Source organism: Takifugu rubripes, chromosome 5 (assembly GCF_901000725.2).
Source record: "Takifugu rubripes chromosome 5, fTakRub1.2, whole genome shotgun sequence".
In the NCBI taxonomy this organism is placed as follows: Eukaryota; Metazoa; Chordata; class Actinopteri; order Tetraodontiformes; family Tetraodontidae; genus Takifugu; species Takifugu rubripes.
This window is the reverse complement of record NC_042289.1, coordinates 12,058,426-12,080,657: the sequence shown is the minus strand read 5'-3', so window position 1 is coordinate 12,080,657 and position 22,232 is coordinate 12,058,426. Positions and strand designations below refer to the sequence as shown.

Sequence of the window (22,232 nt, the reverse complement as noted above, 5' to 3'; positions counted from 1 at the left end):
GTGTGTGTGTGTGTTTATTTTCATAAAGAAATGATCCCAAACTGACAATCTGACCTGACTTTGAGGCTCTCGGGGTGTAACAGATGTAGCCTGAAGGCAACACGGCGACCTGCTTGGAGACACTGGAATCTGTCAGCAGATAACTAGTTAGCATACTTCAAACAATGGCTTGGCAGTCGATCCCGGACGCCGGTGCCGACACGCATGCATGCGACATGCCTAAGGAGCAGCGGTTCCTGGGAAGGATTCAGCTCGCACCACAGCCCCTTGGCTCATTTTCAGAGCGCCCCAAGAAATGAAGAACACGTGCAGTTTCAGGGATCGGCGACGGTTTTAAGAAAAGCACCACAATATTCATGGAGCTAGCTATTTTGTCATTATTTGATAAAAAAACATTGCTAAAGATTTCCATCTGTTTTGTGGGCTCGAATAACTCGAGACAGCCTGCTGGTGAAGACCGGTGTTCTGTCCTTACCCTCTGCTGGTGAGAGGTCTGGCTTTGCCGGATGGATCTGGCGGGCGCCATGGAAGGCGTCGCGGAGCCCACGGCACCGCGAAGCACCGCCAGCCAGATGCAGCGAGGTTCGGGGGAGCTGCAGTCCACCCCCACCGGGTTCTGGAAGCTCCAGTCAGCCCCGGCCGGTGCAGGACATGGGAGCATAGCAGCGGGCATCGGGGCGTGGGGTTTACTCAGATCCACATCCCTGACAGCCCACATAGGCTGCTCGCACACTCGCGCACAAGGCCGTGGTCCAGACAGAAACGCCGTGTTCACTCAAGCCAAAGGGAAGATGTGTGGTTCCGGAGCCAAAGCCTGCGAATCCTCCGAGATCCTTCAGTCATTCAACAAGCAGAAATTCCACTCTCTCGCTTCCAATCCATCGTCGCGGACGCCGACCTTTTCGGAGAGTTCACGTGCACGTCGCAGCGTCCCGGAGCCCTCGCACGCATCCATCCGCAGGGGGAGCAGAAGGCAGCAGATGGAGGAGTGTGTGCGGCACGGGAATCAGAGGTAGGTCTGGTTTCACTACACACACACGCACGCACACACACACACGGAGTAGAACTCGCAGCGTCCCTCCCGTTGGTGTCCGGCGAGGTTCTGCATACAGAGCCAGTCTGTCCACCCCCAAAACACACACTGCTGTCCCAGAGGGCTGGATTCTCTCTCTCTCCTCCCTCACACTGTCCTCGCTTTCCCTTGTCTTCCTTTTTTTTTTTTTTATCTCTAGTGGCAAACAAATCCCTTCAACCTGCCCTCATCTCACAGCATCTTGTTCTTTTCACTTTCTCTGGTTTTTGTCCCTCCCCACGAACCGGTCCGACAGTCAAACGACAACAATGGCTTTAATTGAGCCGGAAACTGGATCAACAGCTCAATGAAGACACACTTGATACTGCATCCACACGTCGGAGGCAAACGGGGGTCCAGCTCTGTCCAGATGGGGCCAGCTCCTCCGGGCCGCAGCTAATGAGCCGCCTCCGCCGATCTTCCCCCGCACGTGCGCTGCATGTGCGCAGCGCAAACGCAGCGACAAAGCTGAAATCCCACATCCACGCACCACAAAAGCTGGTCCTGCCTCCGCCGCTTCACCTCCTCCCACAAAAGGCGAAAAAAGAGAAAGAGCAGGGGGCCCTTTTCCAACCTAAGAAGAACAGATTTTCCTCCGCAGCTGTGCTGGCCGCTCTTTAAACAGAGGATGTGAGCAAAGAAACAGCAAATCTGAGGAAGAGAGAGGAGGCTGCCTCTCAAAATAAAGCTCCTCTGTGTCAACATGACCCGCTAGTCAACCAGTACTCCCTGACGGGATCCGCCTACACGGCGCAGCGACACCCCAACGCCATGCCGCCGAGTCGCCCAGAGAGCGACCCGCCCGCCCCCGCGTCACACTTCGGTGACGGAGCGGGAGCGGCGGACGCTCCCGTCCATTGAGCTGGGCTCCCGGTGAGGTTAGACAGGTTTCGCTCGCCGCGCGGCCAGGCGTGTGTCGACTCGATCGGCCGTCCCGTAAGGCGTGGAGCCGCGCCGATCCGCCAGGAGTCACCTGAGAATCAGCAGGCGGTAACCTCAAAGGAATGTACGCGGGGAGATCAACTGGAGCAACGTGAGAGGAGTTTACATCCCAACATCCACACTGGCACTGGCATGTGCGAGACATGCATCATCGTAGCGGTCTGATTCGACCTTTGACCCTTTTGCATATACACCAGGCTGAACATAAGGCCCAAACGGTGGTACCGTCAACATCCTGGTATCTGTTAACAGTCGCCATGCGATGAAACCTGTCGGGAGGATTATAGACACAAGGAGACAGAAACGACACGTGCACGTACAGTAAATAGTTCATTACGATAAGGCCTTAGGGGGCTGTACAACCTATTTGTGCTCTCTTTAAATAGTTTACACACCCAACACTCACTTTCACGACAGGAACTCGTATGCGATCACAAAGGCCGCCCTCCTCGTGCACGGACGTACACAAAGCCCACATTTCTCACTGAGTCAGGAATAAGTATAAATACATCAGTCTGCAGCGTGTAATTAGGGTTCCTCGTAAAGTCTGGAAGGCGCGCATGTGTCGCTGGACGTGGCGAGGGAACTTTGGTTCTCTTGTAAGTCAGCCGAGACCGACGCGCCGGCTGACTTTACCTGGTTTCACTTCATAAAAAAGAGACAAAAGCTTGCAGAGAAGCTACATGCTAGCATGTTAGCTAAATCAATTTTCCCCACTGCTGCTGTACAGAGCGGCCATTCCCAAAACTGAGCTTCTCCCTCTGATGAAAGGACTCGGAAAAGCCCATCTTTAATTGGAATGCCGATACTTCTATGGGAAGACCAGGTAGAGATCCCTCTATCACTGACCATATACAGCTGTATCACTGAGGAATTCATATCACACTTTCACAATAACCCCTAGTTTGGCCAGCAGGGAATGCTGCCTAATTTGGACACAAGACGTCTCTCTGTCCACGTTTCTCTCCCCCCTTTCTCTATCCTTTTCTTGAACTGTTGGGGGAAAAGAGGACAAACAGGAAGACTGGCAGATAATGGGGTGAAACGGGAGAAACGACCATAAAGGTGCTGAGCTACAGCTTACGCGCAGGTCACATCGGCAGTGTTGGGCGACGCTCATCCCGTGCACGTGTGTGCAGTGCACGGACCACCCCTCGCACGTCTGTGACAGCCTTCCAAACACCGTCAGAAGCTGCCACAATTAACACAACTCTCTCGCTGAAGCCTGACAGGACAAAAGAGAAAAGAAATACACCCAAAGCAGACATGTGCTGCTAATCTCTCTGGAGTGCTGCCTCGTTGGCTCCTGCCCCCCCCCCCCCCCTTCGAGCCCCCTGATAACAAGCACGGCAGCAGAAAGGCGGCGGGCAGCCGGGAGGCGGTGCAGGGTAGAGCGGAGCATGGCTGCCAGTGTAACGGACAGATTAGCTCGGTGATATCTCCTAATCCCCTTAACACTCATAACATGACCGTGGGCCAAAAGATTAAAACACAGAACCCTGCCCACCCCCACTTTTTTTCCGCTGTGGCCGACTACAAAGTCAAAACACGGTCTTTGCCCTCTCTGTAGAAATTCATGTGTGAGGAGAAATAAGATGGAGTCTGAGCAAAGGGTCAATTTTCCCTGGCGTGCCATAAACAAACCGGGCTACAGACGCCGTGTGGTGTTTTTGCAGAGCACAATCTGACGTAATTCAACACACACACACACACATAAAAAAACCCCAAAACAATCGACGTGAATCACGATACGCAATATCGTGTGAAAATGCGCACCATTAAGCAAAGACAGCCTTGTTTGGGTCTCTACGGCAGAAACTGAGTCAGCCCGAGAGCTTGAAAGCACTCTTGCTCAACCATACCTCAGAGTTGTACAAATTAGACTACACAAAGGGAGTCAAACTGTTATAAAGGGCTGTTGCTTGTTGCTATGACGCTGCTGTGTCTAGACATATATTATCAGTAATCTGTTAAAGTGGATTCTGGACGAAAAAGAGGGGAAAATGCACAGTTGGTTTAAGCAGGTTAATTTTAACTTTAATCTGCAGTAAATCCCCCCCCCACACACACCCCCACCCAGTCTTCTTGGCCGCGCACAGCATGGAGTACCGATCACCCGCCACTAGAGGGAGACTAAAATCAACAAAGCGTAAACAGGAGGCTGGAGGGTGACAATGGCTCCAGCGTTGAATGGCGCTGTTGTTGCACTGGGCGCTTGAATTTCCCGGGTGTTTCCGGTTCACTGAGTCGCCATTTATCTGTGCAACTAATTAATAAATGCAGTGGGGCCGGAGGTCGGGAAGGTCACACCTGTTGTTCACTATCAGGTGAAAAGTGTCCCGGGAAGCCCGAGGACGACGGCAGGTGGAGGAAACGTGCGAAGGTCAGCTAAATCCACAGCTGAGGGGGGACCTGGGTGGTCCCCCACTCCAACAACTAAATGACCAGACAAACACAAGAACAACAATGCGAAGATTACTCCAGCAGACTGCAGGATTAGAGCCCGACCCCGAGAAAGCCAGCATATTATAAATGCATTCTTGTTGTGTGTGCGTGTGGGTGTGTGGGTCAGACCATGTGACTCCTGCCCAAAACACTGGAACAAGTGTCTCTAAAGCCGCTGTTCACTTTTACGCTTGAAAGGAAATAATCGGCTAATCTCGTGGCTAATTTCCTTATTAATCACTTAACTAAAGTTCACCGCAGCTCCACAATCAACGCTAACAATAATCCAGAGGGTTTCGCTTCATTAGCACGGAAAACTGCCATTATACACATGTAAATAAAGTCACAAAAACGTCCTTTTGGGATTTAGAGCGTAAACATCCGACGGGCTGGCAGGAGAATGTGAGAAACATGAGTCAGAAAAAGTGCTGTGGGGGGTTGGACAGATGTTGAGTGGGACTTACGAAGAATAAAAAATGAGGTCAGAGAATGATGCAAAGCAGTTCGCTGGACTGGGAAGAGAGGAGCCGAGTCCTCTCCCCCCCTTTCATCGCTCCCTCGTGTAGGGCGGCAAACGCCGCTGATGAAATATTAACGGCACTTTAGCAGACGAGGATGCGTTTGACCTTGTTTTATAACGCGTGGCGATATCCTGGTGCGAAACAGCGCTCACGAGAGAGAGGCCGTGGCTGAAACTGCGAGTGTGTGTGGCGCCGAGGGACACGACCACACGCCCGTAATGCCTCAGTAAGTGGAGAGATGCTGCTCCACTTTAAGCTAATTATCAGGGAGCGTCTCCTCCGGCGGAGACGCGCGGAGCCTTAAAAGTAAAAGAAACCCATCCGCCGGCTCGGGTTTCATCTTTCAAGCGCCGGGACGTACGTGAGAACGTGGAAAACGACACCCTGAAAAAGGATCGGATCACTTTGCCAATAAGCATTAGTGAAAACGTTGGAACATTTCACAGGTGGAGCGGATGGAAGGAAGCGGACAGATGTGCTAATGTCCTCCTAGGTGTCGCAATAAGGGCACAGCTGGAACCCCGCGCGGCACAAACGCGCCGCGCTTCCTCTCGACCGGACGCATCTGCGTCCCGCCGCGTGCGCATCGCCTCCACCGTGGCTTATATGACAACATCGGGGGCCCGTGATGACATCTGGAAGAGCTAACCCTGCTCCACTCGCGCCGTGCCGCTGCTCCTCTCCCGGGCACCGACCACAACCGCTGGGAGCAATCAGAGCGTCACGTCTGAGCGCCGCTGCAGCGAGAGCCCGCCCCCTTTCTTCCATTTTTCCCAGCTTGTTTTCAGCAGCAGGCCTTTTGCAGCCGAAAAAAAACCCCCCAAAAAAACCCCACAGTGCGCCAGCGGGGCCCCCTCCACCCTCTGGCCGCCCTCCTTCCTCTGCTGCAAACCCAGATTTTGGATATATTTAGCTCAGATCTTGCCCGTGTGTAATTAACGGAGGGAAATTATAACTCTGGTAATGGGAGCAGACGACGCCGTTTTCCAGAGGGCATCTCGGAGCGCCGCGGGCCTTAAACCAGGCGGCCGTCCAGCTTTTGGGGCGTGATGGAAGGGATGCTGGGCCAGGATGGCGAGGGTGGGGGGATGAGGAAAAGAAAGCTGGAACGGTCTGTTTATTAGAGCGAGCGAGATGGCCTCTAACGTGCCTGGAGTTTCCATCTGAGGTCATCTGGTTTTTAGATTCCTGCCAGGACCTACCATCCACACTAGCAGAGTATCGAATGCCTGACGGGATCACGCGTCCAGGGCCCCCGGATCAGTATTAACGTAGACCTACGACGCATAAATGCAGTCGCGGATTGTTGGTCCTGGTCCTGGGGTGGACGCAGATGTGAGGGATGAAGCAGCGTTGCCTTCCTGTCGGAGGATCCTAAACGTCCACCCTTTACCAAAGCTCGTCAGTGAGGGCGCAAACACGGGACGAGCGATGTCATGGGACTTTAAATGAGCCGCACATGATCGAACACATCAAACCCTCCCCTGACAGTCAACATCAGGGGCTTCTCGGCCCCGCCCACATCTACCACCGTCAGGTGACCCCTCGTCTTCATTATCCAGGAGCACAAAGACGCTATTCAGAGGCAGCGTCTCCTGTTTGGAATGCAGGATCAAACAAAACTATCTTTTCATCTCACCTCCTTCCTGTTGACACAGTTTAGACTGGAAAACATAACCTCCAGAGGCACAGATGCCGCCGGTGTCTCCGCCATTTTCATTTTTAGCCTCCGTCACTCTGCATTAGCGGCTTTTTCGTTGACCCTGCAGATGCAAACCGTCCTCTGGTCAGCATGAATAAAGCCAGACCTCCATCCTCTACGGGGGTCACTCGTCTCGGCGTCATGGCTGCGCAATTAGGAAGATAGTAAAGCATGGTGACACGCGTGTTGTTGGTCAGATAGAAGCTAAGAGGAACGCTAACAGCGACATACTGTCCGGGGCGCCTTCAGTCTGTGATCCCGGCAGGCTGAGAGAATCCATATGGTTCCGGCCGACGCGGTAAAGATCGTTCTCTAATGCTGTTAAATGACAGCTGACTGCCTGTTCAGACAGTTGGACAACAACAACAACAGAGCCTGAAAATATCCCAAAAGGACATGACCAAAGAAGGTAACGAAGAGCCGACGGGCTGCGTTCAAAGGAGCCTGGAATTTGGGAAAGTTGTGGTTTTCAAAGGAGGAGGAGAATGTAAATCAAAAAGCCGTGTGATGAGTGCACAAGCATGAGTGTGTGCCTGCGTGTGCGTGTGCGGTATTTAAAAAATCGGGGGAAATAACGGGGCGAAAGAGAGAACAAAGCTTAAATGACGTTCATGGTTCAATAAAGATGTTATAGTGTTGGAATAGTATGCCAAGATAAGATCTGGTGTCGGTATCTCAACGTTTAAGATGATCCGCATGTCTCCTCCAGCATGCACGGACCCTCATCAGCTTCCTGGTTATCTCTGCCCCCCCCCCCCCCCCTCCATGACGGCGTGCAGACAGGCGGAAGATGAGCCATGCAAGAATCCAAGAAAGGTAACTGTTGCCCTGAGCATCGATGAAAGGACGAGAATGAGCGTAGACACGATGCCACATTGATTCTTCTTCTGCTCTTTTCTTTATTTATTTGGCAGCAATTTCAGGCCCCCATTGTTTAGTAACATGACCGTTAGTTCTAATCTGCATTTGGATTATTTACAGGATTACACGTACATAATTATTTAAATCGTCGATGTGGACTCCACTCTTGCTTAAGCTTGTACTGGATTGGAATGATAGTGGGGCCAATCCGGGGGGGGGGGGGGTAATCCATTCCAACCAATTCAGTTAATCCAGTGAGTTAAAGTACTTAAAATAGACAATCTACCAGAGGTATAAACGTGGTGGATTCATGCCTCAGATACACATTCCACGTGTATTTTTCCAAGAGAATCTCGTCGTCTCCATCGGGGGCAGTGTCGGACACTTCGGTCAGCACTTCTGCAGCCTGATTTTGTGTGAAACTCCAGACGATTTGCCGTGCACATCAGCGGCGTTCCGCGAGTGGACGTGTGGCGTTTGGCTCGTGCGTCCCCGTCCTCGGGGTTTTCACCAGGAACAGATGTCGGAACGTGGCGTTTCCGAACACAGCGTGAACTCCGGTTACGCACCAACACACGCGCGGCGTTCGGCCTCCACTCTCCTCGTGCTTGGTTGTGCGTTGGCCGCCCCCCCCCGTGACTCACTGGGATTCTATCCTCTGTCCTGTCTTTCTTTCCTTGCCCCCTCATTCTCTGCCCTCTCCAGCATTCCAGCACAATCCGAGGTGTTTGTGAAAACTCCTTCGCAGGACGGGCGCATCGACACACACAGAGCGGCATTCAGCTTTCTGCAAACACAATCGCTCTTATCGCGCGCACACACACAAAAAAAAAAAACGCAAACAGATGAGGAGCCCGTGCAAAAATGTTCCCGTGTCAGATGTGAGCGAGACAAAACAAGATGTGGGATCTGATCGGCTGAAGGGAGATGAGCCGTGGTGGTTCCTGCTTAACCCCGTGGCCTGTGCGTGCAGTGACAGGGGGTCCCCCCTGCATTTTTAAGCACTATCGGGGGGGGGGGGCAAGTGTCTGACAAGGGGGAGCCTTAACCTCTGAACCCTGACCCAAACCTGGCCTCGTTGCCATCGATTTGGCGGACAGACACAAAGCGAAGTCAGAACAAGACCCGACCTGTTCTTCATTCCTGGCGTCAACACGGAGCCCCTCGTGGACGCGGACAGGCGGACGCATATTTTTCCCCGCACGGGAACAGCGTCCGCACAGAGAGGCGCTCTGATGCAGAGCAGAACCTCAAATCTGATTAGCTCTCATCTGTTTCTCACAGGGTCTTTTGTTTCACGCCAGACCGCAGAGAATGTGCACATCTGACGCTGCAGGAAACAGGTCCAACAGAGGTGGGACGTGCTGGGAAGGTAAAGCAGGGAACTCAAACAAGAGAGGAGCTAATTCTCCATGTGAGGAAAAGGTGGCAAACTAGAGCTGGAAGCTCAAGTGAAGATAGTCTGTCACATAATCTGATCTATGGTAAATCATACTTTGGACAGGCGTATATTGAACAAAGTAGGAAGTTTAGTGCCGAACAATCAACGTTAGTTCTGACTGCTTATTGTATCACAGCGGGTCAATAATTGTGCATTAGCAGCAACCCGTTAGCACGGGTGCAGCTGCTGCCCTCTCAGCGCAGTAAACAAGGTCAGCGGTGACTGATGTCCTTGGTCCACCTCAAGACGAGCCGCGCTCTATTTGTTTAGCATCAAGGACTTCCCAGGGCCAACAAAAGCAGGAGCCTCTCATTAGCCGCGGCCGCCCCAAACACGCGCACGTGGACAGGAAAGAGCGAAAGGCCCCGTTTTTCATACACCTGCACCGGGATTATGAGCTGCGTGGAGGTGGAAGCCTGCGTTTGTGCACACCTGCGCTCAGCTGTGTGTGTGTGTGTGTGTGTGTGTGTGTGTGTGTGTGAACGCGCAGCTGTTGTCACCAGGCCCGGTGTAGTGGAATGCAACGGGGGGGGGCGGCGTGGAGGTGGGAGGGCAGAGGTGTGAAGTGGTGAGAGACATTCTAATGTCTCTATAACATGCTCTTTACAGTGCCGCTCTCTGTGGAACGCCACCCACTGGAATGACACAAGGCGCCCGTCATGTTTCAGGCACGACGCCGTCAGGCCGGACAATGGCCGCGCTATCGTGACCGACACCGCTACGCAAACAGAAGCAGGAGCATTGTCATGAACGCTGGAATACTTTCCCGCAGGTCTATTTTATTCAATTTCCCCATGGGGATGAATAAAGTTCATCTTAATCTTAATTTTCTGACGAGGAAAACTGATGAGAATAAGAGGCGGCTTGGGAAAAATCGGGCCAATGTTTCAGCATCGCAACATCGTACGACTCGGTGCGACCATCTGCTAGTCATCGCAGCAAAGCTTTGCTCCGCGTCTTAACGCTGCTGTTTGCCGTTAACCGGGACCTGGACCTGGACCTGGACCTGGACCCGCTGCGTGAGGATTGCAACCGATGCTAAACGTGTCTAGCTCGTGACCGGCTGGATCAGCGGGCGTCCACCGAGGGATAAAAGGCAGCTCGAGGATCAGGCCGGAATGCCCGTCTGAAGTCTGCATCTCAGCTGTAGGAAGTCATTCAGAGGGGGGGCTGTTGGGGGGGGCAGAACACTGTGATAATTTTGCTGAAATCAGCAGGAAAGATTCCACTGGAAAAGTCAAAAATCAGCAAAAAAAAACAACCCCAAAAAACGTAGTCGCTCACAATGTTGCAGTATAGAGTTGTAAGCCAAGTCAGGCAGGGGCTTTAAACAGGGTTTAATGTTTCCCCTCATCAATACAGCAGCATCATATGGAAGCGTACAGCATGTGAGCAGGTCCGGTGTTGCTGCCCCGCCCCGCCCCGCCACCACCGCCTGTATCGATCCACAAACCCTGCACTGCTGCATTAGAGCAGCCCCCCTAACTTCATTAGACCGGTCCCACCGGCCGTCACCACAGCCGCCCCCATCAAACCGACACTTCCATCCTTCCCTGAAGGAAACGAGCCTCGTGCTTTGTCACATATTAAACATTTAATTGCGTTACGCTCAGACGCCGCGCCTCATCCCCTATCGGCTGCATCTAAATGGATCACAGCGCCGACTGTGCAGGCGGGAAGGAATTCCTCTCAACATCCAAGCGAGGAGCCTCACAGGGATGAAAGAGGCTCGGCTGAATAAGAGGTGGGCGTTGTCCGAGACGCGCGGGGTCAAAGGTCAAGCGCGACGCGGGTCGGAGTTCGAGACGGCGCGGAGGCACATGTAAAACGCGACACTTGTGTGACCGTCACATCGGCGTTGTTTTCACGAGGTCGCGGCAGCGGTCACCCGTTTACTGCACGTGTTGTCATGACAACACAGAGGAGTGAAAATGATGAAGAAACACAAACGTAGGGAAACACAGAGGAAAAAATAAAGCAGATTCACGTGAGCAAATATCTCTGCTGCTCTCTCACAACCACATCGGACGGGCCGGAGAGGTTAAATCGAAGCAGATACACACACACACACACACACACACACACGCAGTCCCAGGATCCATATAGCTCCCTGGACGAGCACCTCCGCCCATATCTTGTGTATGTTACTACATATCATTGCTTCTATGAACACAGGGATGCATCGCTGCCTAGTTGACAGTGATTTGGGTTGTGAATAGTGAGATTTGAATTCTGCTTTGTTACTTAAAACAGCCATGAATGGGAGCAAACTTTCGACCCTGTCCAGCAAATCCACATTTTCAGCTTCCATCCCACCCAATTCAACTCGAGACACTATGAATGACCGGTTAGACGACTCGTGGGTCGCCTGTGGAATTTTTCTGCCTAATAACAGAAAAACGGGCGAGGGACGAAGACCCCCCTCCCGGTTCGGGACGTCCCGTCTCCGCTGACAGCCTCCCGAGGCGGACAAAAGACCGCGGCGAGCCGGGCGGTAAACGCGACGTGGATCAGATCTGCGGAGCAGCGGCTAAATTCATCGGATTCGCACCATTAGTCCCCCACAATAGTGAACAAAAGCAGCAGTACAACACCCATCCAGCGCTAGGTTTCTGTACGGTACGTCGGCGCGCGTGTGTGTGTGTGTGTGTGTGTGTGCGTACGCGGCGACTGTGTAAACTGGCGTTAATCCTCTTAGGAAATCACGCTCTCTGGACTGTCCCCGCTACTCACAACACAAGAGTTGTCCAGGATATCGATACCGGTCTCAATAAGCAGCTCTGGCACTTACGTGGTTCTCAGAGTAGGGTGGTATTCCAACAAGGCAGAAAGCAACTCCATTCATCGGGCAGAAGAGAGTGTTCGGCGGCGGCGGAGCGGAGCGGCAGAGTTGTGGCTGCAGGCGCGGCAGCGGAGGCGAACGGCGCGGTCGGAGAGAACCCGAACTCCCGACAAACTTATAGGTTTAGCGCTTGTTTCCTTCCTTCCTTCCTTCCTTCCCCCCGCGGAGAAAAAAAAAATAAATTCCCACTTTAGTTTGTTCCCGTTCTTCCAGGGACGTTCGACGCGCTCCCCCTCCTCCCGTTCTTCTTCTCCTTCTTCCGCCAGACCGCATCAGTTGTACATAACTAAATCCCTCTGTGCGCGAGACTCTGCCTGGAAACTGAAGCGGCGTCACATCACCGGAAGTCCAGCGGCCGTCCCTCAAAAGTAAAAGTCAGAAACCGGAAACGGGCGAACAAAAGGCTCGTATTTTTGGCGATTGCTCACGATTTCCCTGAATGCGTTTATTCCTATTCACAACTATTTCGAGGTTGGGATGGGTCAGGTCACAACATTTCCTTTATTGATTTATTAAAGCGTTTTAGTTAAAGGAGCTCTCATTAAAGAAGCACACAGGTTAGATTTGACAATAAAAAGCCATTCCTTTCGTTTTTCTTACTTCATTGTGTGATTTGATTATGGAGGAGGGTGAAAATGTTCTCAGATGGCCCATTCCAACAACTACATTTAAAAAATACTTATTGTACTTTTATTGCCAATTTAATTTCCTTTGTCTGTGTCTCACTTCATTTTAAAACTTGCTCTAAGCCAACACAGTATCTAATTTAAGAATGCCTCAACCATAACCAAATATTTATTATGGTATTCATGGCGGAAAAAAGTAACAAAAATGTTCAGAGGAAAAATAAGGAACAGTTGGACTTTTCCTACTGTTTCATTAAAAGGAACTATTTTCCTCTGCTGGTTTCGAAGGGCTTTTATCTTCATCTTATAGGAAAAGTTATATTTTGGCTAACTTGACACTATCTGACTCAAAATGGGATGAAGCGGAGGAGGGTGCCTGTTGGGTAAATCCGAGCTCCGCCCTGTAAACCCACAGTGTGCGGGCTCCCTCTGGCTGTGCCAAAACACGCGCGTGCACGGGAGGAGCGAATAATGCCAACCAGACAGCGAACCCACCACGGATCATTTAAAACAAAGCAGTTCTTTTAAGAATCCCGTCAATAAATACACAGTTGTTTTAATTTAGGTAAAAGCAAATAGGAAAACTACCCCTCAACCGATTACAATCGAACCAGCGCTAGCATGTGTGGCGACCCAGCCCGAGGAGTATACAGTAATTATTGTGTGTGTTCTCTTTCAGCTACTTTAGTTAGTGAACAGAAGCCGTTTTCACCCGATGCAGATAAAAGGCAGAAGAACTGTCGAGGGTCCGTTCACACCCACACAGAATAAATTACTTTTCACTCATTCTGGGAAACGTGTCGAGGGTTATATTTTTAACCGCTTTGGCCGAACATGAATACATAGACATACAGTCAGAGGAAGCTTATTCATCCATAGAGCAGGAACCTCAGGCCGCTGCCAAGAAGTTACCCCCTGTCAGGGCTCACCGGTTGCTATGGAATGATACACACAAGGTGTAAACAGGCCAGATAATGAAGGAGAGCAGCGATAACCAATGTAAAAGAGGGGGAAGAAGGGGACCTGGGTCTGGCTCGGAGCTGGGGAGCATGTGGCTACTATTACTGTGAGGGGTGCGAGTGTCAGAGAGCCACTTCAAAAGGCCTGGCTGCCTATAGAGAGGCAGACGTGGGGGGGAAAGGCAGCTTAGGAGAGGTTTCCCACGCCAAGAGCAGCAGCTGCCAACTCAGCCCTCTGCTCCACGTCTCCTCTGTCAGCCCCCTCGCCAACCTCTGTCTCTGGATCACGCCGGGACACACAATCCCGCGGCCAGAGGCTTACAGTGGACACCGTCCTCAAGTCCCAGCCGCGACCTTCACCCGTCTCCCGTTTAAGATAGATGATTCCCATATGGGGCCCAAATCCTCCTCCAGGTTATTCATCTAGTGTGGCTGAAGCAGCTTCGGGCCGATGATCCGCCACGGCAAAGCGGAAGATCGGGTGGACTTATGAGGGCTATGCTGGTCTTAAGGTGGGAGAGCAGTGGGAGACCGGATCAGCTGGCCCACAAAGCCCACCTGCGGCCATTTCTACTGACCCGTGATCAGATCTGCCCCTGCCTCTTCCTTCAGTCCACGTGTTTTTGATTTAGTCCAGCCTGCGTTTGGTCCGCATGTTTTCCCAGCTGGACACCAACCCGCTTGTCACGCGAGCGAGAGCAGCTGCTCCAGTATCGATGGGAGAGAACGGAGGCGCGTTGTTTTCAGGTGTGGGCAGGTGCCTGAAAAGGCAGGAAAGAGATGCAACTGCAGGGGGGGGGGGATCATTATTTTCCCATCTCTAATGCTGCAGGATGCAGCTGCAGGACAGCGCCAGTCCCTGACACACAACCCCCGGGGGGGTTCAGCGCGCTCCAGCGGTTCTGACGGCCACGCGAGGAGACACTCCGTCCCCCCCGGGGCCAGACAGGGACCAACAGAGAGCACGTTGAGACCATTGCGTAATCGAAATCACACGCACACGATGACTAACCCATTAACAGCCATCATCCTACTTCCCCGCCTGACCGACCCAGCGTCCGGGCGGCTTGGGCCGGTTCCCCCCTGGGCGCCGACCGGAGGATCCCCTGGCCCTTCATACCATTCTAGGCCACTTCACAGAGAGCGTGCGCGGGTATTGTAGAATTAATCACTCCATTTACTCCAAGGCTTCTGTCCCCTCATTCTTTCATATCTTCTCTCTTTCACTCCCTCGCTCCGGCTGATCTCCTGCACTCCAAACTTTCCGACTGAGATCGGTTGCCAGATCCCTTCAGCGTCAGCAGAGGTTCTCCAGAACACGCATGGGTGCGGAGACGCTCTACTGGAGGCCGATAAGCATCAGGACGGGTGGACGCAGACCTCCCCTCTCTCCGCTAATGCAATAAAGAGCATCTTATTTACGTCTCAAACGTAATACGAAGCAGATTAAAGCCTCTGTGGACGTCGGTGATGATGTATTTTTGTCCTGGTGAAAGTTGGTGGCTTAGAGCGGTTCTGTCCAACGCCGCGCCGTTGCCGGCTGTCTGCTCCCTCCTTTGAAGGGGGTTTGTGCGGAGGAATGGAGGCAGGAGGGTGTGGTGACCCCCAGCCTGCGTGGAGCCATAAACCCCACCACCCCATCTTTGTGACAGGAGGAGTCCACTTTGTCTGGCCGGACAACTGGCAGGAGAGGAGGAAACAGCTGAGTGTCAGGTCACCGCTCATCACCATGAACATGACGGCATAATGGGAAACATCTCAGAGATTCTGCTCTGTTTTCCAGTGCCGTCTGATGACGGCTGCCTCCACCAGGGCAACAGGCAGAAAATGCATCTGCCTGACCCCCCCCCCCCCCCCCCCCCCCCCTACAAAATCCAATTAGTCCAGATGAAACGCAGACGTCTGCAGCCGCGGCTTGTGCTGCGTCTCATCATGTAGCGATGGGGTCAACGTTAGCGCGGTGGGTCAGATATGAGTGAAGATGTGTGACACCGGAATATACCGACGCAGCAGATGCGTGTTTTTGCTGGTGTTTATTCAGGCTGATCCCTCTCTTCTGGAGCAGATGCCTTGCTCATTATAGCACAGTGGCCCCGGCATAATACAGCAACAGATCCATAAATATGTTTGTGGGATTCGGGAGATGATAAATAACTAAACACGGGATTTATCTTTCAGCCGTTTCCACTACAATACTGGTAATTACTGTCTGGCTATCCTGCTAATGCCCTGTGTAAAAGCCCCCCCAGAGCAGTTCTCTATCTATCAGCACGTGCCGATACAATATCCCTGTCCGACTTCTGCTTCGTGAAGTTTCTCTTTTCAGGGGAAAGTGGTGCGAGCAGATTGCAGCAGCCATGGGGGAGTGTTTCAGATGCAGGGACAGAGGGAGGGGAACAGGCAGAGCCCACAGAGGAGGAGCGTGGATGCCGAGGCTCCAGAACTGGCCGCTGGTTCAACTCCAGCCCGTCTCCAGTAAGCTGTTCCTCAAAACTTCAGACAAACAGCTGCTGAATCACTTCCAGGGGATTCCACACTTACTATAATTGTTACTCCAAATGAGAAAGACTTCCCCTCTGTATTTTCTTTTCTCCAACACTACTTGAGAGAGGGGGGAACCAGACTAGTTCCAGTAGCCGCCCGGTGGGTTTCCTTCCTACTGCTTGTCACTTCGTTTAGCGAGAATGTGTTCGCAGCGCCTTTACCTTTCGCAGCTCCACTTCCTGCCACTGGCATCACTTCCTGGGGCGCCGTGGGGAGACAATGGAAACTGGCTGCGGGGACAGAGCGCGTCTTCAAGTCATATTCAGGGAAAACTTTATCAGTTGTCAAGAAAACACTCTCCATCGGAGCCGTCTGCTGAGTCACGGCCGAAAATACACTCCACAAGAAGAGCTGACTCAATACAACCGCCCCTGTTTATAATGCTGGAAAATGTTTGTTGACTATTCACATTAAAGACTTAATTGAATTTAAAGATCACTTTAATTGTTTCCTTATCAAAAAACACAATCTGAGCTCGAAGGCCGAGGCCAAAGCTCTAAGAAAGGGGTCCTGGAGTGTATACAGTAAAGTGAATAATCCTGTACGTGTGAGCGGATCATATCCTAATCCCGCCGCTTCCCTGCCCTTAAAACTCTGAGATAAGTTTGTCTAGACATGGCCTTAAAGCAGGGTGTTCTCTTCTCAGAAGCCACACGAGAGGAATGCTTTCACGGAGTTTAAACCTCCTTTTAGCCTCACAAGTGCACGCGAGATAAACGCTGTCCGTTTAAATTTACACCCAAGCTGTACAAGATGAACACAACATGTGAATCAATGTGTGAGCAGAGAAACATTAATAATTCCTGTGATCACAGAGGCTAAAAGCCTAACCGGAGCCTGAAGAGCCCACATGTGGAATTACAGCAAATGTGCAGCGTCATCGCCTCTAAATTATCTTCTTATTCGGAGCTATACGATGTAAAAAAGACGCCATCTGTTCCTGTGCACAGATTTCCCAATCCCGCCGAGGACGAACTGCCGCACTTGCGTGTGGAGGCCAGCAGAGGGCAGAGTTACCCCCAGATTATCCCAAGTCTGCAGGACTTTTGGGAATAACTGGAAGCGATACGGATGTAAAAATGAGGCCTGTTGCATATTAAAACAGGGTCGGTGAAGCGGCCGACAGCGATGACGGGGAGCGGTTCAAGACCGGTCACCTCGAATATGCACAAAACGCACAACATTGTCTCGCGTGATTGTTTTCTTCCCAGTAGTCTGGAAAGAGGGCCGGGGGGGGGGGGGGGGGGGGTCAGCGGCTCGCTCGTGCTGCGTGTCATTGTCGATAAGCAGCCGCGGCGCCTGCGGTCGGTCAGCTGGGCTCTCCGGCCTCTTTCCTGATCAAAGCCCGCTGTTCAAAGGACAGCTGTTCATTCCAGACGGCTCTCTGCACGGAAGAGATGGCCACCAAGGCCGGCGCTCCGGGATGAGCCAAACGAGCCCATTAAATCAAACGAGGAGCAAACGGGAACGACGTCCTCCTGCCGCTGAGCGGCCTCCGCCATCCATTTTGCTAAATCCGCCTCTGCCCCTCATCAAGTGCTGTCGACAGGAAGGGCTTTAACCACGCGACCCTCGAACCCCTGCGGAGAACGCCCGCGCCACCGCCGCCCCACCCCGCCATCCGCACCCATTCGTTCATTCGCCGCTCGCCACTCGAGTGCACTTAGGTCCGGGGGCCCAAGTAGTTGCCGAGCAGGAGTTGTTTACTTCTTAGAGATGCGTGTCCCAGTTTTTCCTTCACGGGACAATCCGCTCTTTGTGTGGCCGCAGGCATCGACCAGGAGGTTATCGCCCGTCTGACGAACCCAGTCGGGACCAAATTGAGAGCGTGAGCCCTGCGCCCACGCATTTCAAGCCGCTGACATCAGCTTCTGGGCAAAGCTGTCGTTACTTGCCAGCTGTGTTTGGATGCGGTGCACTTTTAATATCTCCCCCTTGGTTTTCCCCTGTTTCCCCTTGTTCCTGAATGTTGGATGCATTTCATGAACCCTGGATGGGACGTCGGCCAAAGAGGAAGCCATGAAATTTTGGTGCAGGTCTGGGAAAAGGGCCAGATTTTTTTTGTCTTTTTTTTAATGCCATATGAAGGTTATTATTATTGTTATTATGCGTCGCCGTCATCTGCTGGACACATTAGGGTCAAATCGTGACCCTCCTCCTGCAGCGTGCTTAATTTTCATTAACTTTCTTCAAGAAAAAGCAACAAAAGCTTGGCATGGGGAGGGGGGGGGGGGGTCAATACGTGCTTACACGCGTGTGTTTGATTTCAATTTAAATGCAAATACAGGAGCAAAGTTCATCCCTTCGGAAGATCTCGGCTTCTTCTGCTCTGGACAATAGAAGAAGAAATTCCAAACACTGGAGCTGTGTGGGGGGGGGGGGGGGCATCAGATTAAACCACCTGTTCCCCTATGAAGCAGTTTCATCCTCTTATATCCTCCCTCCTCCGCCGCTCGTGCTGCCGCACGTGAAACCCGATCGGTCCCCGTCTCTTTTCTCGAACGCAAACTTTCCCTCTCATAAAACATCTCCCGTCGACGCCGCTTTGCTCCGGGCTAATTCTGTCTGCATTCCATTTCAGTCACATCTATGGGAAACAAGACAAAACTATTTGCCAGATACCTCCGGCTGAGGGCTGCGGCGGCTCGCGCTGGACCTACGGGGGCCCTCAGCCGGCCTCCGGGATTTACGACCAGACGACGGCGCCGAGGCTTCCTCGCCACCTCTCCGCCGAGGACCCTTCAAAGCATCCTTCGGTGGTGCGAGCAGACTCCGGTGAAGCTACGAGACGCACGCCCGTCCAGAAACATGCGGCGCCCCTGCGACAGACGTGTTCGGGACCAAGGAACCAACGCAGGGAGTAAGACAGGCGCAGGCGTCCTGCAAACTCTGCAGGATTTACACAAATATAGCAAACACGCCGCACGTGCTTGGACCTGCGCGGCGACCGCGGCGCCCGTTTACTTTGCTAAATGACAGCAGTCCCTCGCTGTTTACCCAGAATCCTCCTGGGGCAGCTGGGAACGCTGAAGGCCGCTTTGAGGCCGAAAGCAGGAAATGTGAGCGGAGATAAGGCCTCGCGTCCACGGAGCTCTGCGGCGAGGAGACGCAGGAAGCGCCGGAATCGCGCGTCCACTGCATCACAGTGCGCCACAATGCAGCGCGTCTATTTATTATTAAAGAGAAAAAAAAGTCAAAGTGTGCCATAAATAGTGTGTGTTTCCTGTGTGTGACATTGCACTGCGAGCTACACCCTTTTCTTTGGTGCAGTGTGTGAACCGATACTGAAAACGTGCGCGCATACCAGCGAGGGCACGACCCACGGTGACGTGCGGCCTTCGCTTGCTCACAACACTCGTCCACTGTTCAGCTGCCTGAGGCTCCACATTTGGGGGGGGGGGGGGGGGGGGAACAGGTTGGGAGACAAACAAAAACAAGTAAAACAACAGCATGAACCTACACCACTCACACACACACTCACACTCACACACACACTCACACTCACACACGCCCTCTGACCAGCAGCAGCGATGACATCATCTCTGCTAAAACTGGGGGCTAACATCACCCTGACCTGAGCAGGCAGACAAAAGACAATGGCCATCGCCTTTATATGTATTATTTAGCCTCATCCCCCCCCATCATAAACCTTATTTGGGGCCAGGAGACCTAGAGGACAGACGGTGGTGGTGGTGGGGGGGTGAGGATGGTGTTATTTGGAAGGCGTCTAAGCTCGCTCATGGCCAGAGTAACACTCTTCGTCCCATCAAAACCAGCGCGCCAAATGTTTAAGTGCGAGGAAAAACCAGCCGCTCTGGATAAAAGCTAAGGTGAGTGCACGGCGTTGCTGGTGCACGCTCATCGGAACCATCATCCGGGGCGACCCTGTTGCATCCTCCCTCTTCTCCTGCCTCCCTGCCCCGTGTTGACCCTGTGACCCCCCCCCTATTAGAGGGGTGCAGGTTGGCGTTCATCTCTACCCACCCCCCCCTTCCCTGCCAGGCTCCACCCTTCCCCAGAGGGATGCCCGTCCCTCTCTGGGGGGCCGGGAGCAGGACACACATCAGCAGATAACAAACGTTCGGCCTCAGCGTGGAGGTTCAGGTGATGGCGAAGCTCGGTGTGAATGCATTTTGCGGTCAGGTGTGGACCCCCCCACCCCCCATCCCTTCTCTCCATCCTCACCTGGTCCATAGTTTCAGCTCGCCTCCACCCGCCTCCTGTCCCCGGTCATGGCACTACCTCTCCTGGTTCTTGTTCGGGATCTCCAGGCAGCGATTCAGTCCTGACCCTCCACGCACAGGCGAGGCAGCTCGGCAGGCGGCCGCCGCCGCTCCGGCATGATTCTGGCTCCGGGTGGAAAATCTGACAGCGTGACACATCCAGGCGGGAGTCCGCCTCCCGTCCTCCCGTCCTCCCCTCGCTCCTCTCCCTCTCCTGCCGCGGGTGAAGGCCGGAGGAGGTCGAACAAAAAGGGCGTGTACGCGCGGTCCTCACCTCGAGACTCCCGCTCTGCGCTGTCGCTCTCGTGCTCGTCCACTCGCTCCCTCTGTGAACAGCACTCCCCTCCCTCCCCCTCCCCGCTTTCCTCCTTCTCCCCTCCCCCTCTCGCGAGCAACCGTACGGGATTCAGCCAATCAGTGTGCAGGAGCGAGGCAGAGAGGAGGGTGGAGCGTTGTGATTGGCTGATAGGGGACACGTGACAGCGGACAGCGTATCGACGGCTACTACAGATGAGTAACCGTGAACGAGCCGTCTATATGAATCATCACCGTAAAATGCACATGGCGGCTCCTGCCGCTAGGGGGCTCGTGATCGCAACAATAGCAAAAGAAACTTTGGTCATTTGATGTAAGTTATTAGGGGTTATTAGATTAATTAAAGCAGTGGCACGCCTTTACATTTATTTAAAAAGCTTAAAATGTGAATATTGAACATTTGTGATACTTACAGAAAACACGTGATGGCAAATAACATGCTGTTTTTGATGGCAAATAACATGCTGTTTTTGCCATCTTGGGATGTGATATCACATCCCAAGATTTTTATTACAAATAACCATTTATCCCAATTACATACACAAACTTGCCTGCATGACTGCAAAAGAAAAGGGAAAATTTGAAAAAACAAATTGCTGAATAAAAATTTTTTTTAACAAAAATTATTGAGCAATGTCAAATTAGTTCGCTCAGTTAACTCATCTAAACACCCCCCCCCCCCCTTCCCCCCCACTACCTCCACCAGCTGTCCAGTTCATGCTTCCCTGAAAACCTCTGTTGCCATTGACAACAGCTGCTGTCCAACACACCAACCACAGATCCCCAGACACAAAACTATTGGTCGCCGGGATTTATGGCCCCCTCCTCCTATTGTTTGGGAGGGGGTGTGGGGGGGGGCATGTTGGGACGTGTAGTCCGATCAGGGGGTGTTTTGGTGCAGACACCAGTGTGCCCCTGGGAGGAATGTTAACCCCTGTTCTCGCCTCTCTGCTGAGATGTTTACGTGTCAGTGAGAACAGGGGAGTGTATCACAGCCAGACCAGCAGGTCCGGGCATTCTTGGCAAGCCCGGAAAAAGATATCCTCTGTCGCTTTCCTCCAGGCCTGCACGGAGGGAAACTCCCACCCCTCAACAACAGGAACTCCACAGCTGAAGGCCGTGGTTAAGCACACTGGCAACACCCCCGTTCTTTCATCCCTCCCTCCTTCCCTCTCTCTCTTTCCTTCCCCATTTCTTCATCTGATCTGACCATCCTCTCGGCCCCTGCGGGTCTTGAATTAGCACCCTCCTCACCCTCCCTACCAACATTCTGAGTGGGATTCCAGAGCAGACAGGTCACAGGTGCCACACATGGAGTTATTATTATAAAGTAGAAGCATCGGTCAACGCTGACAAAAATCCACAGCGGGACGTCGTTACGTCATCGACCTGTGAGGGATGGTGCATTCCAGGAGGTACCGGGGGACGAAACGTAATTGATGACATTTGGGGGGGCCCCGTTTCTGCGCCGCCAGCGTCGACATCTGTTCCGATGATGGATGAAGATTCCCCTCCTGACGTTTGTCTAATTGGTGCAAAGACAAATGGATGCAGATGCAGGCTCCGTGGAAATGAGACCAAATCATAATCGTCTTATATATAAGGCAAAGAGCTTCCAGTGGCACCTACAGACATTCTTCCCTTCTTTAAACACAATAAAAGACTCCGTATCCATGCGTCTGCACAAAACTACTGTTCCTGGGGGACGCCGAGGCCCCCGCAGCTGGAAAACAATGGAG

At 52.7% G+C, this 22,232-nt stretch overlaps 1 protein-coding gene across 8 annotated transcripts in view; it reads right to left on the bottom strand.

Annotated features, from left to right (window-relative positions):
- arhgap23a (Rho GTPase activating protein 23a) overlaps positions 1-20,509 on the bottom strand; it is a 40,235-nt gene extending 19,726 nt beyond the window's left edge. For 3 of the 8 annotated variants that reach the window (XM_011604193.2, XM_011604194.2, XM_011604195.2), the window contains exon 1: positions 476-1,800. In XM_011604193.2, the coding sequence (XP_011602495.2) occupies positions 476-718 (243 nt within the window). In that variant the 5' untranslated portion in view covers positions 719-1,800. Of the gene's footprint in view, positions 1-475; positions 1,839-11,775; positions 12,129-16,116; positions 16,186-20,140 lie in introns of those variants that run through there. The other 5 variants (XM_029836474.1, XM_011604199.2, XM_011604196.2 and 2 more) reach the window with 5 other exon arrangements.
- Between the last annotated feature and the right edge of the window lie 1,723 nt (positions 20,510-22,232).